Raw genomic sequence first — 11,975 nt, 5'->3', positions numbered from 1 at the left:
TCTACGATGTTTGCTGGCTGCTGGCTCTCATCGTCGTTCACGATCGCGCTCTAGTACGTACCTCCATAGTCCATACGACCATACAGCCTCCCAAGCTCCCAGGATCCAACATTTGCCATTTCCTCCGTGGTGCGTGCGCTCAGGTCGCACTCCGGGTTGAGCCATTTTTTCCTATTTATCCATTATTTCATTATTAATTTGTGCATGCCTGTGGCTAGTCGGACACACATGTACTAGAACTAGTTCGAATAAATTCATGTGCTTTCCCTGTTTATGTTCCATCCCATTCGGACATTCCTAATTCCGTAAATCATCAATACCTGGTGGCCAGAAACCAGATTGAGGACATCAATTTAAAGTACATCGATTTTGAAAAAAGTTTATTGATTTTGAAAAAAGTTCATCGAAATTGAAAACAAAGTTTCATCAATTTAAAGAAAAAGGTTTTACAATTTTTTTAAAAAGGTGCACTAAGGAAAACAAAAAGAATACGAGAAGAAAAAAGAAAATAACAAGAAAGGGAATAAACCGAAGTGAATAATGAAATAAAAGAAAAAAGCAAAGACACAATATTCCTTGGAAAACGTTTTATCTTTTAAACCGTGCCTCCAAATGTTGAACCGTTTTCACCATTGTATTCCTCGCGTCGAGATTTTCAAAACTAGATCCCATGTTGACAGGTTTCGATAAACTTTTTTTCACAAAAAAAATCCTGAGAGGCACGGCCATGACTCTCACAGAAGCAAAATCATGCCTCTCATGAAATCAAAACCATGCCTCTCATGAAAGAAAAAAAGAGATAAAACGTGTTTTTTCTTCGTTTTTAAGAGGCACGGCCGTGCCTTTCGCGGAAGCAAAATCATGCATCTCACGAAAGCAAAATCTTGACTCTCACGGAAGAAAAAAATGTGTTTTTTCCTTTTCGAGAGTCATGGTCGTGCCTCTCGCGGGAGCAAAACCGTGCCTCTGACGAAAGAAAAAAAAACACATTTTTTCGTTTTTGAAAGGTGCAGCTGTGCCTCTCGCGGAAGCAAAACCACGCCTCTGTTGGAAGAAAAAAATAGAAAACATGTTTTTTCGTTTTCGAGAGGCACGAATGTGCCTCTCGCACGGCCGTGCCTCTCACAGAAATAAAATCATGCCTCTCACGAAAGCAAAACCATGCCTCTCACGGAAGAAAAAAAGAGAGAAAACGCATTTTTTCTTCGTTTTCAAGAGGCACGGCCGTGCCTCTCGCGGAAGCAAAATCATGCATCTCACGAAAGCAAAATCGTGACTCTCACGAAAGAAAACAAAAAGGAAATGTGTTTTGTTTTCCTTTTTGAGAGGCATGGCCGTGCCTCTCGCGGGAGCAAAACCATGCCTCTGACGAAAGAAAAAACATGTGAAAGGCATGGCGGTGCCTCTCGCGGAAGCAAAACCGCGCCTCCGACGGAAGAAAAAAAAAGAAATCGTGTCTCCAAAGCAAAACCGTGCCTCTAACGGAACAAAAAAATGCGTTTTTCCGTTTCCGAGTCTCGCAGAAGCAAAACCATGCCTCTCACGGGAAAAAGCGTGTTTTTTCGAGCAATTTTTTTCGTTTTTTTTGTCGAGGAACTAAGAAAGACTGATGAAAAAGCAAAAAAAAACACTTAAAAAGCCAAAAACGCGTGTGGAAAAATGAAAAATAATAAAATCTAGAGGAAGCGTTCAGAGCACGACACGTGGTGGCGGCTGGGCGCGCTCTTAAGCCACCGCATGTGATCGTTGGGGAGGCTTCCGAAGGAGCGCTCCATGGGGCGGCCCATATTCGGATTTCACGTGCCTTTCTCAGGACCGGTTATAGAAAGGTTTTATAAGCTTTCTTGAACGTTTTTTTTTCCTTTATGTGTTTGTCCTTTTAGGGGTTTTGCACACTTTTTCCATTTCCTTTATTCCTTTTTCTTTTATTTGATTTAAAATATTCTGACTATTTTTTAAATTGGGGAATAATTTTTAAAATTCATCCGTATTTTCTAAATTGTTTTTAAAAAACTTTGGGAACTATTTATTGAATATGTGAACCTATTTGACCGGATGAACATTTTTAAATTTGGGGCATCTTTTGAAATTTTTAAACACCTTTTGAATTTAGAACATTTAAAATAGTCTGAAAAAATTTTAATTGATAAGCATTCTTTGCAATTCACGAACATTTTTTTATATCAACGAGCATTTTATGTATCAGCGAACATTTTTTGAAATTCACGAACATTTTCCAAACACGAGAACATTTTTTGAAATTTCTAAACATGTTTTAGGTTTCACGAACATTTTTTAAATCCGTGATTTTCTTTTTGAAAATCAAAACATTTATCAGATTTATGAAATGTTCTCGAAATACCGGATTTTTTTTCAAATTTATAAACATGTTCAAAATATGCGACCTTTCATTAAAATTTAGGACATTATATGAAATATAGAATATTTTTCGAAATCCTGATTCTTTTTCAAAAAGATAAACAAAAAAACAGGGCACCCTAGCCGGCACATGGCTCAGCCCAAAATCGCGTGCAGGAGGAGAGGGGGGAGGGGCGCGTTTGGGCATATTGTGTCGCACCACGCGCGAAATAGGTTGTCCCCATCCATCCCGCCGGAACCGAAACTCCACGATGCATGTTGCCCATTCTAATGGCTCTGGGAGCAACTCTTCAACGAGTATAATTCGGCCCCCAACAATTTGTAAACTAATTCACCGGAATGTTTAGTGTCCGATCTCGACGAGATGTCTAAATCAGATCTAATCTAGGTCTGTCTTCAGCGTCTTGAATGTTAAAGTAGAAGATGTCCCCTCCCAATCTTAGCTTCTCAATAGTGTTATAGTTACATTGATCTGTTGTAGCGGGACATTGATCTGATGGGTTGCTCTTCGATGATCGTAGCCCTAAAAAATGGACCGTTGAAATCAATTTTCATGTGTAGCTCAAAGTAGTTGCGGTTTCTTCTTATTCCTACAGAATATCTAGTAACAAGAATATGAAATCCTAAATAGCAAAAACTTATTTTCTTGCGCGTTCTAAGTCTAAGCAAATACAAAAACTTCGCTTATACAATTTCATCTACATCAAGGGAGCAAGTTGCGGCTCACTAGAACATTTTGGGGTGTATAGTTCATCTATTAATAAGATACTAAGCTCTCTAGATTTGGTGTTTCTTGGTGCGTCAGGGGCTATGGGGACGTTGTGGGTTCCGCCTATAAGGGTGTGTGTCACTGGGTCCGGAGATTTTTACGATTTTGAGAAGGTATTGACCGCATTTTTTATGTTTTCATCGGTTTTAGTTGTTTTTCTGTTTGTCTTTTCCTACTTTTTCCGTGTTTGTTTTTGTTTTTTCCTTCTCTTTTCTTTATTATTTTTTCCACATTTTAATTCAGATAATTTTTAAATCCATGAACATTATGACCTTTTTTAGAATTGATGAACATTTTTAAAATTCGTGAATATTTATAAAATTACTCCCTCCTCCCCACAATAAAACATCTTATATTATGGAACGGAGGGAGGAAGTACCAGAATGTTTTTAAAGTCTGTGAGAACTTTTTGATTTGTGTACCTTTTAAAAATTCATAAACATTGTATGAAATCTATGAACATTTTCCCAAAATTCATGTTTTAATGCAACAATTTTTAAAACCCAAGATTTTTAAGTACGTGATTTTTTTATTTAATGAACTTCTCAAATAAAAATTACGATGGCCAACTTTTTCTAAGCTAACAGTGGAGCGAGTGAAAGAAAAACTAAATGGGCAAGCGAAGCAGGGAGTCGAGCTGAATGAGCGATAGCTTCATGGGCTAGCCCATGTTGGCGTTATTGCAACAATTCCACAGTTTCAACGTGGAATGAGAGATCTCAAACGGGCCCACATAACCACCACGGACTAACATTGAGGCCGAAATATATAAAGACACCACAACTACACAACTAACAACTTGACCCTTCATTCAGAATAGATATGAACTTTAACAGTAGTCCAACTTAATATACGAATGACAAAAGCACACCACCAGAACATAATTAAAACTCCAGCCAAAATAAATAAAACTAAAACAGGACAACCAACCCCAAAAACTTGGTATAGAAAAAATAATTAATCATAGAGTGAAAAACAGCGCGACGATGTGTGTTAGCCTCTAGATTTGTACTAGTTTTCAATCTTGCATCCCGACTTAACCCTTTAAACATGCCTTTCACTACTAAAGTTCCTCGAAACAGGCTTTCTCCCCTCTTTATAAATAAAGATACAAACCAAACAAAATACATGAGCAAACGAGATACAAGATGGTGAGGTAGTCCTCTTACAAAGCAGATCCTAGGCTACCCGGATCGCGAAGAAGACAAGCAACTACGCTACCGAAGGAGAACACGGGAGAAACTGAAAAGAATCCCATGCAACACCCTAGGACATCTAAGCTCCTAGACAATGCCCCCAAGAAGGGTAACGGCGCAGAGCGTCGTCACTGCCTAGCCCCACCGGGCAAGGGTCTTCACCAGGAACTCTGACACGGAGAGAAGATTCGCGACGACGCCTTCAAGAAGAGAATGGCGACCGCAAGCGTCGTCCTTGCCCATGCAAAAGCGCTGAGCATTCGCTCGGCACCCCACCCATGTCACCAAGGCCCCAGGGAAAACTCGACGTGCCCAGACCCCAGATCCAGACCTGAGCGACGTCCAATAGAGGACGCACCCGAGCCACCAACCGCTACCCCTCTCATCGCCCGCACGACCAAGATGGGAGCCACCACCGCTGCCATGGTGCCCATCGGAGAGCCAACCATGTGAACCGCCATTCGGAGCCGTCGCCCCGTCATCCATGTCCGGCACCTCACCCACCGCCCACATTGCAAAGTACCAGCCACAGTAGGAACCGTAGAAGGCCGCACCTTTCACTCCTAGCCCAACACGAGTCATGAAGGTTAGGCCGGTGCCACCACTGTAGGGGCCCCCAGCCCCGCGTCCCCAGCCAGTCCTGGTGGACTGAGGGAGACACACCCCAGTGACTCTCGACTGCCGTCGACGAACACACTCGCACGACGCCATTTCCATGGCCCTTGACTCCGTGTTACCTGACAGCACTGTGAAGTCCCGACCACCACCAACGACCACCGCACCCACGGAGGGAGGGGCCTCCCCGCCCGTGGGCACAACCCGGATCGAGCCCAATCTCACCTACTCGGAGAGGCAACTCCGACACGCCTCGGGCCCTAAGCAGATCCTCCCGAGCACAGCCACTCCGACGACATAGACCAAGGAGAAGGGAGATCACATCTGCCACGATGCGCCGCCGGCGGGGCACGGGCACCCAGTGAGCTCTGCCGTCCCCAAAGACCCGCTCCACCCGTGCCCCAGTCAAGCTAGTCACCGCGGCCACACCGCAGGACACACCCGACTGGCGCACACCACCATGTCGCGCCATCACCGGCACTCTAAGCCATCGGAGACGGTCGGCCCGTGCCACCACAACCCTCGTCGCCCATGAGTCAACAACAGGACGAGCCCCTGATGCAGATCCGAAGGGTTCGCCGTCGCCACCCCAAGTACGCACCACATTCCCGGGACATCCAGCAGCCGCTCGCACATGGCGCCACCACCGAACCTCGCCGGGCTACCACGATCAGCCGCCACCACCGTCAAGGACCCGCAGCGGCCGCTGGCCCCGCGCCACCCATGGCCCGCTGCACTCGGCGCCAGATCTGGTCGCAAGCGGCGGCAAGCAAGCCCCTCCAGCAGCAGCCCGACGCACAACGGATGCCACCTGACGTCGCCGCGACCCACCAACCGTGGTGCCTTGGCCCATGGAAGCTTCCCGCACCGGCGCCACACACGAGGGGACGAGGAGGCGCCGACCAGGCTTTGGCTGGGCGAGCCCTGTGGCGGCGGCGGCGGTAGAAGAGAGCGGAAGGTGGGAGGAAGACCGGCATCGGCTAGGGTTCCCTCCCCGTCACATGCGGGGGTGACACTGAAAGTGTGAGTGGGGAGCGTACTCTCCCATGTACTCCATCTGTCCCACAATGTAGGACGTTTTTCGATACGGGACTACTACTGAAGTTTGAGAGCTGGGAAGAGGAGCAAACATGGGTGTTACTTCTTTTCTATAGAAAACAGTCTTTTCGGAGTTCATATATCAATTGTGGCGTGCATACAGTTTGCTGATTCACACGATTACTCACTGACGGTGTGAGTTGTCATGCTACACCGTCTTACTTGAATTAGAAAAGGCTACTTCCATTATCACAACAGGCAATTGTGAGTTGGCAAGTAACTCCAACTCCCCAATGACGCCAAGCCAAGTACCAACACTAAAGTCGACTCTTGTACTGCTGTACTCAGCAACAATGTTTGGATGGAGTGACGCGGCTTATTTGTCGCGTACTCCCTCGAGCGCTGCATGCTCTCTTCACAAGAACTGACCATCTAGGCGCTGAGCATATGTGCGTGCACGCGCTCACTCTATGCCCTCATGAACACCATGGCCGTGGATCAAGCCGCATGCTACCTCCTCTGCATCGTCCTCACTCTGCTTCTCCCTCCGCTGCTCCTCAAGCTCGTGAAACGTGGCGGCAACGATGGCCTGAACCTGCCGCCGGGCCCGTGGAGGCTGCCGGTGATCGGCAACCTCCACCAAGTCGCGCGCGGGGGGCCGCTGGTCCACCGCACCATGGCCAACCTCGCGCGCCGGCTCGACGCGCCGCTCATGCGTCTGCAGCTTGGCGAGCTCCGCGTCGTCGTGGCCTCGTCCGCCGACGCCGCCCGGGAGATCATGAAGACGCACGACGCCAGCTTCGCGACGCGCCCCTGGAACGCCACCACGCGGCTGCTGCGGGCCGACGGCGAGGGCCTCGTGTTCGCGCGCTACGGCGCCCTGTGGCGGCAGCTCCGCAAGCTGTGCGTCGCGGAGCTGCTCAGTGCCCGGCGCGTGCGGCCGTTCCGCCGCGCGAGGGAGGAGGAGGCCCGCCGCCTCGTCGCCGCCGTCGCCGAGGCGGCGTCCTCGGGCCAGGCCGTGAACGTCAGCGAGCGGATCGCCACGGTCGTGGCGGACTCGACGATGCGCGTCATGATCGGGGACAGGTTCGAGAGGCGGGAGGAGTTTCTGGAGGAGCTGGCGGAGATCGTCAAGGTCGGCGCGGGGTTCAGCCTGGATGACATGTTCCCGTCGTGGAGGCTCGCGAGCGCCGTCGGCGGCATGACGCGCCGCGCCGAGCTGAACCACCGCAAGACCTACGAGCTGATGGACTGCGTGTTCCGGCAGCACCAGCAGCTGAGAGAGGCCGTGGCTGAAGGCGCCATCAAGGAAGAGGAGGAAGACCTTGTGGACGTGCTCCTTAGGATACAGAAGGAAGGCGGCGTCGAGGTGCCTCTCACCACAGGCAACATCAAAGCGGTCATCCTTGTAAGGCCCATTTTACTACTATATCACCATTTTAATAGAGTAATTTGCAACATTGATTGAGATTTTCAGCAAGTTTCTGGCGATCGAGAATCAGCAAAAGTGAGACTATTTCCTGGGAACCATAATTAAAATCTCGGTCATATTTTAAAGCAAACGATCCAAATCAACAAATCATTCCATATATTTATAATCTATACAAACCAGAAATTGAACTAACATTTCAGTTAGGTTGCACACATACAAACATTACAATTTCAGACTTTAAGAGTGTGCAATGTGGCGCAATTTTCAAGAATGTACCGATGATTAGCAAAAGTGAGACTACTATTTCTGAAAAAAATGATTTACTTTATGCACTATTTTTTCCCAAAAGCTGATGGATAGGTCGCGTATTGGCATACAGGACCTCTTCAACGCCGGGAGCGAGACATCAGCAAATACACTCCAATGGGCCATGTCAGAGCTAATGAGGAACCCACTAGTGATTCACAAGGCACAAGTCGAGCTGCGGAACAGCCTCCAAGGGAAATCGACGGTGACCGAGGATGACTTGGCTGGCCTGAAGTACCTAAAGCTCGTCATCAAGGAAACCCTGAGGCTGCACACGGTGTTGCCACTGCTTCTCCCGAGGGAGTGCCGGGAGACGTGCAATGTCATGGGGTACGACGTGCCCAAGGGCACCACCGTGTTCGTCAACGCATGGGCGATCAGCAGGGACCCGAAGCACTGGGATGACCCGGAGAAGTTCAAGCCGGAGCGATTTGAGAGCACCACGATTGACTTCAAGGGCACCGACTTCGAGTTTGTTCCGTTTGGTGCCGGGCGGAGGATATGCCCGGGCATCACGTTTGCGCAGGCCAATATGGAGATTGTGCTCGCTGCACTGTTGTACCACTTCGACTGGAAACTCCCTGGCAAGGCCTTGCGCAGCGAGCTGGATATGGCGGAGGAGATGGGCATCTCGGTCCGAAGGAAGAACGATCTTTACCTGTGTCCCGTGGTCCGTGTTAGCCCATGTGCTCTTGTGTAGCCGCTTTACTTGTCACACCATGTAGCTACCAGTCTATGCTATGTGATTATGTAAGAAGTCACCCATTTGGACTGTAAAAGGAACCGGTGTGACTATGTATGGAAAAATGTCCATTAATTTGGTGACTTAAAGGAGTGGAAAGTTGGAGCTGGAGCAAATCTCCCTTTGTTTTCCTTTTTTTCAACCATGTTTGTAAAAATGTCCAAATCAATTTTCTGGGTGCTTTCTGTATGGGTATGTACAAACTGTTACACGGTCTGTGTGATATATCAAGGCCATTGAAACTTTGATTGAAAATGAGTTGTCAAAATTTTCCAAAACCGCAGAAGGTAAAGAATCATCTTACATGATCTTGTTGTGTTCTCTTGACTGGAAGTAGTACCGTCCTGTTAAACTTGGAGATGATTTCCTTGGTGTATCACAAATTATCTTACAAGGTTATTCTTTCAGGCCAAAAATATTTTTATCCGAAGCTTTGACATATTGGTTCTCTTTTTACTAGCAGGAAGATAACTGCTGGAAGTAGTTGGCAAGAAAAGCATTTGATCGAGCTCGAAGCGTTGATACTGAAGGAAGGTAACTACTCAAAGGCATTTCTTTTATCAGATCCTATTCAAAGGTAACTACTCAAATGCTATGCTAGTAAATCTATACAATATGCAATTTGCTATAGTTATGTATGCAACTAATATGGGCAACATTCTTTGATTTGGCTGCTGCAAAACCTGTAGGGTTTTCCCTGTCGGCGAAACTTTTCATTCCTCTATTGTATGGATGATTCAACCATATTTGTCTCTTATATGAATAGGGTGTTTCAAGGTTAACATGAGATGGATTATAATGGAGTTGAGGGAAATCATTCCAGCTAAAGAATCAAAAGCTACATGTTATGGTTGTCATACTGTGCTGCTGCTTTGAGATGGCGAAACATAGTAGATGTGCTGTGTATATGCTATCTGCTCCTAGAATCAGACGAGATTGTTTTCTCCTTGCCCTTTTCTATATTTGAGTCTGCTGTAATTTTTTTCTTTTAACTTTATCTTTGCATCATCTGCTTTTTTTTTTGCGAATGATCATCTGCTTCTTACAATGTAGAGAAAACAAAATGTTGTTGCTGGGAAAGAATGGAAAAGAGCATCCAAAAGTACCTCTTGATTAAGCAACCAGCTAATTAGTCTTGGAATGTATTTTTCACATAAAGTGATCCATTAGGTTTTTGGCCTGAATTTTTTTATCCAACGAAAAGTTGTAAGTTCAACCGCTTCATTTTTTTTCAGATTATAGAACATGCATCCATGCCATTCTTTTGGCTGCTAATCTAGCAACCTAATGGAACACAATGGTCAGGGTCTGTAGACAAACAGGTGCAAGGCCAGTGAAGCAAGGGTCTCATAAAGTCACTGAAGAAACTTCCGGCCATCTTTTGTTCCCAAGGAAGGACACTTTCGTTGAATCCACGTTATCATCTGCTGTAATTTACTGCCATCTCTAAGACACAGTAGACCTATGTGTTATCATTGTGAAACACAATGGTTGGAACGTCGTACCCTGTTCTGGGCGACGGCTTCGTGTTATATTGCAGGGTCGCGACTCGCGACTCCCTGATCGCGTACATGAGGTGGTTCAGATTACAACTTGTAGTGCAAGGGATAGACTAGGAGGTTACAGAGAGATAAGATCAAATCCTAACAACCTAGCTATCTGCTGTACGCCAAGAGGTCAAGGCCTTCTTGTCGCGTACGTTTAACACCCTCCCTTAATCACAACTTTGCAAGTTGAGATTACGCTTGAATTCTTCAAAGTTCCTTGTAGGCAGCGCCTTTGTGAAGCCATCTGCAACCTGGTCTCTGGAATGCACAAAACGAATCTCCAATTGTCTGTTAGCAACTCTTTCTCTAACAAAATGGAAATCTATCTCAATGTGTTTTGTTCGTTCATGAAAGACAGGGTTAGCAGATAAATATGTTGCACCCAGATTGTCACACCATAAGCATGGAGCCTGAGTGCATTTCACACCAAGTTCCTTTAACATGGACTGAACCCAAATGATCTCTGCTGTGGCATTGGCAAGTGCCTTGTATTCAGCTTCTGTACTTGATCTTGACACAGTAGCTTGTTTCTTAGCACACCAAGATATGAGGTTGGGTCCAAAGAACACAGCAAATCCACCAGTAGAGCGTCTGTCATCCAAACAACCTGCCCAGACAGAGTCAGAAAACGCACTGACAAGAGTGGATGAAGATTTGCTAAAGGTGAGACCAACACTCATGGTGTTTTTGATATATCTCACTATACGCTTGGCAGCAGTCCAGTGAACTGTGGTGGGTGCATGAAGGAATTGGCACACTTTGTTAACAGCAAATGAGATATCAGGCCTTGTTAGAGTGAGGTACTGAAGTGCTCCAACTAAACTTCTGTACCTGGTGCTATCATCCTGACTCAATGGATTGCCTTCTACAAGGGACAATTTTTCTGTGCTAGACAAGGGAGTTGGTGAAGGTTTGCAATCTTTCAGACCAACTCTTCTTACCAAATCAGCAGCGTATTTTTCCTGAGAGAGATGCAGACTGTCTCCAAGCTTCTTCACTTCAATGCCTAAGAAGAAGTGCAAATCTCCCAGATCCTTGAGAGCAAACTCAGCACTCAAATCCTTCAACAGTCCTGTCACTACCTCATCAGATGAACTTGTGACAATAATATCATCAACATAAATGAGCACAAATATGGATGTATTGAACTTGTTGTAAATAAACGGTGACATGTCAGACTTGGAAGAAACAAAGCCAAGTGCTTGCAGTTTCTGACTGAGGCGTGAATACATGCCCTAGGAGCCTGCTTCAATCCATAAAGAGCTTTATCAAGCTTACATAGGTGGAAGGGTGAGTTTTTGTCGACGAACCCAGGAGGTTGTTTCATGTACACTTCCTCCTCCAGAACACCATGAAGAAACGCGTTCTGTACATCTAGCTGTCTAAGGCTCCACCCCCTGGAAACAGCAATAGATAGGACAAGACGGATACTAGCAGCTTTAACAACGGGACTAAAGGTGTCCTCATAGTCTATGCCATACCGTTGCTTAAAACCTTTTGCTACTAGTCTTGCTTTATAACGGTCTATGGTTCTATCAGATTTTTTCTTAATCCTGTAGACCCACTTACAGTCAATTAAATTTTTACCTCGTGGTGTCGGAACCAGGTGCCAAGTTTTATTTTTCTGAAGTGCCATATATTCTTCTTCCATAGCCCTCTTCCAACGAGCATCTGCAAGTGCTTCATCTAGAGAGTTTGGTTCTCCTGTAGAACACGCTAGACCAAATTTGGTTACACATTTGTAATTAATAGGCTGGATTACCCCTTTCTGAAGGCGTGTACGTGGCGGAGAAGGAGCTAGCGCAGAAGATCCGGCAGCTGACGATCCCAGCAATCCCGAGGCAGATTCCCCCAGTGCAGCAGGATTTTCTGCGGCTTCTGAAGCAGACGGAGTGGAGAGGGGCGGCACAGAGGATCCCGCGCCGCATCCCGAAGGGGCAACCGACCCATC

General features: G+C 46.4%; 1 protein-coding gene across 1 annotated transcript; it reads left to right on the top strand.

Annotated features, from left to right (window-relative positions):
• The first annotated feature begins 6,440 nt into the window (after positions 1–6,440).
• LOC109782632 (zealexin A1 synthase-like) lies at positions 6,441–8,593 on the top strand. The gene is made up of 2 exons (XM_020341256.4): positions 6,441–7,405; positions 7,809–8,593. Exons 1-2 carry the CDS (start codon positions 6,476–6,478, stop codon positions 8,433–8,435), a joined length of 1,557 nt encoding a protein of 518 aa, XP_020196845.2. The 5' UTR covers positions 6,441–6,475; the 3' UTR covers positions 8,436–8,593.
• The last annotated feature ends 3,382 nt before the right edge of the window (positions 8,594–11,975 follow it).

Source organism: Aegilops tauschii, chromosome 6 (assembly GCF_002575655.3).
Source record: "Aegilops tauschii subsp. strangulata cultivar AL8/78 chromosome 6, Aet v6.0, whole genome shotgun sequence".
NCBI classification, from domain to species: domain Eukaryota; kingdom Viridiplantae; phylum Streptophyta; class Magnoliopsida; order Poales; family Poaceae; genus Aegilops; species Aegilops tauschii.
Note: the sequence above shows the minus strand (reverse complement) of the source record. Positions and strands in the feature narration are given on the sequence as shown.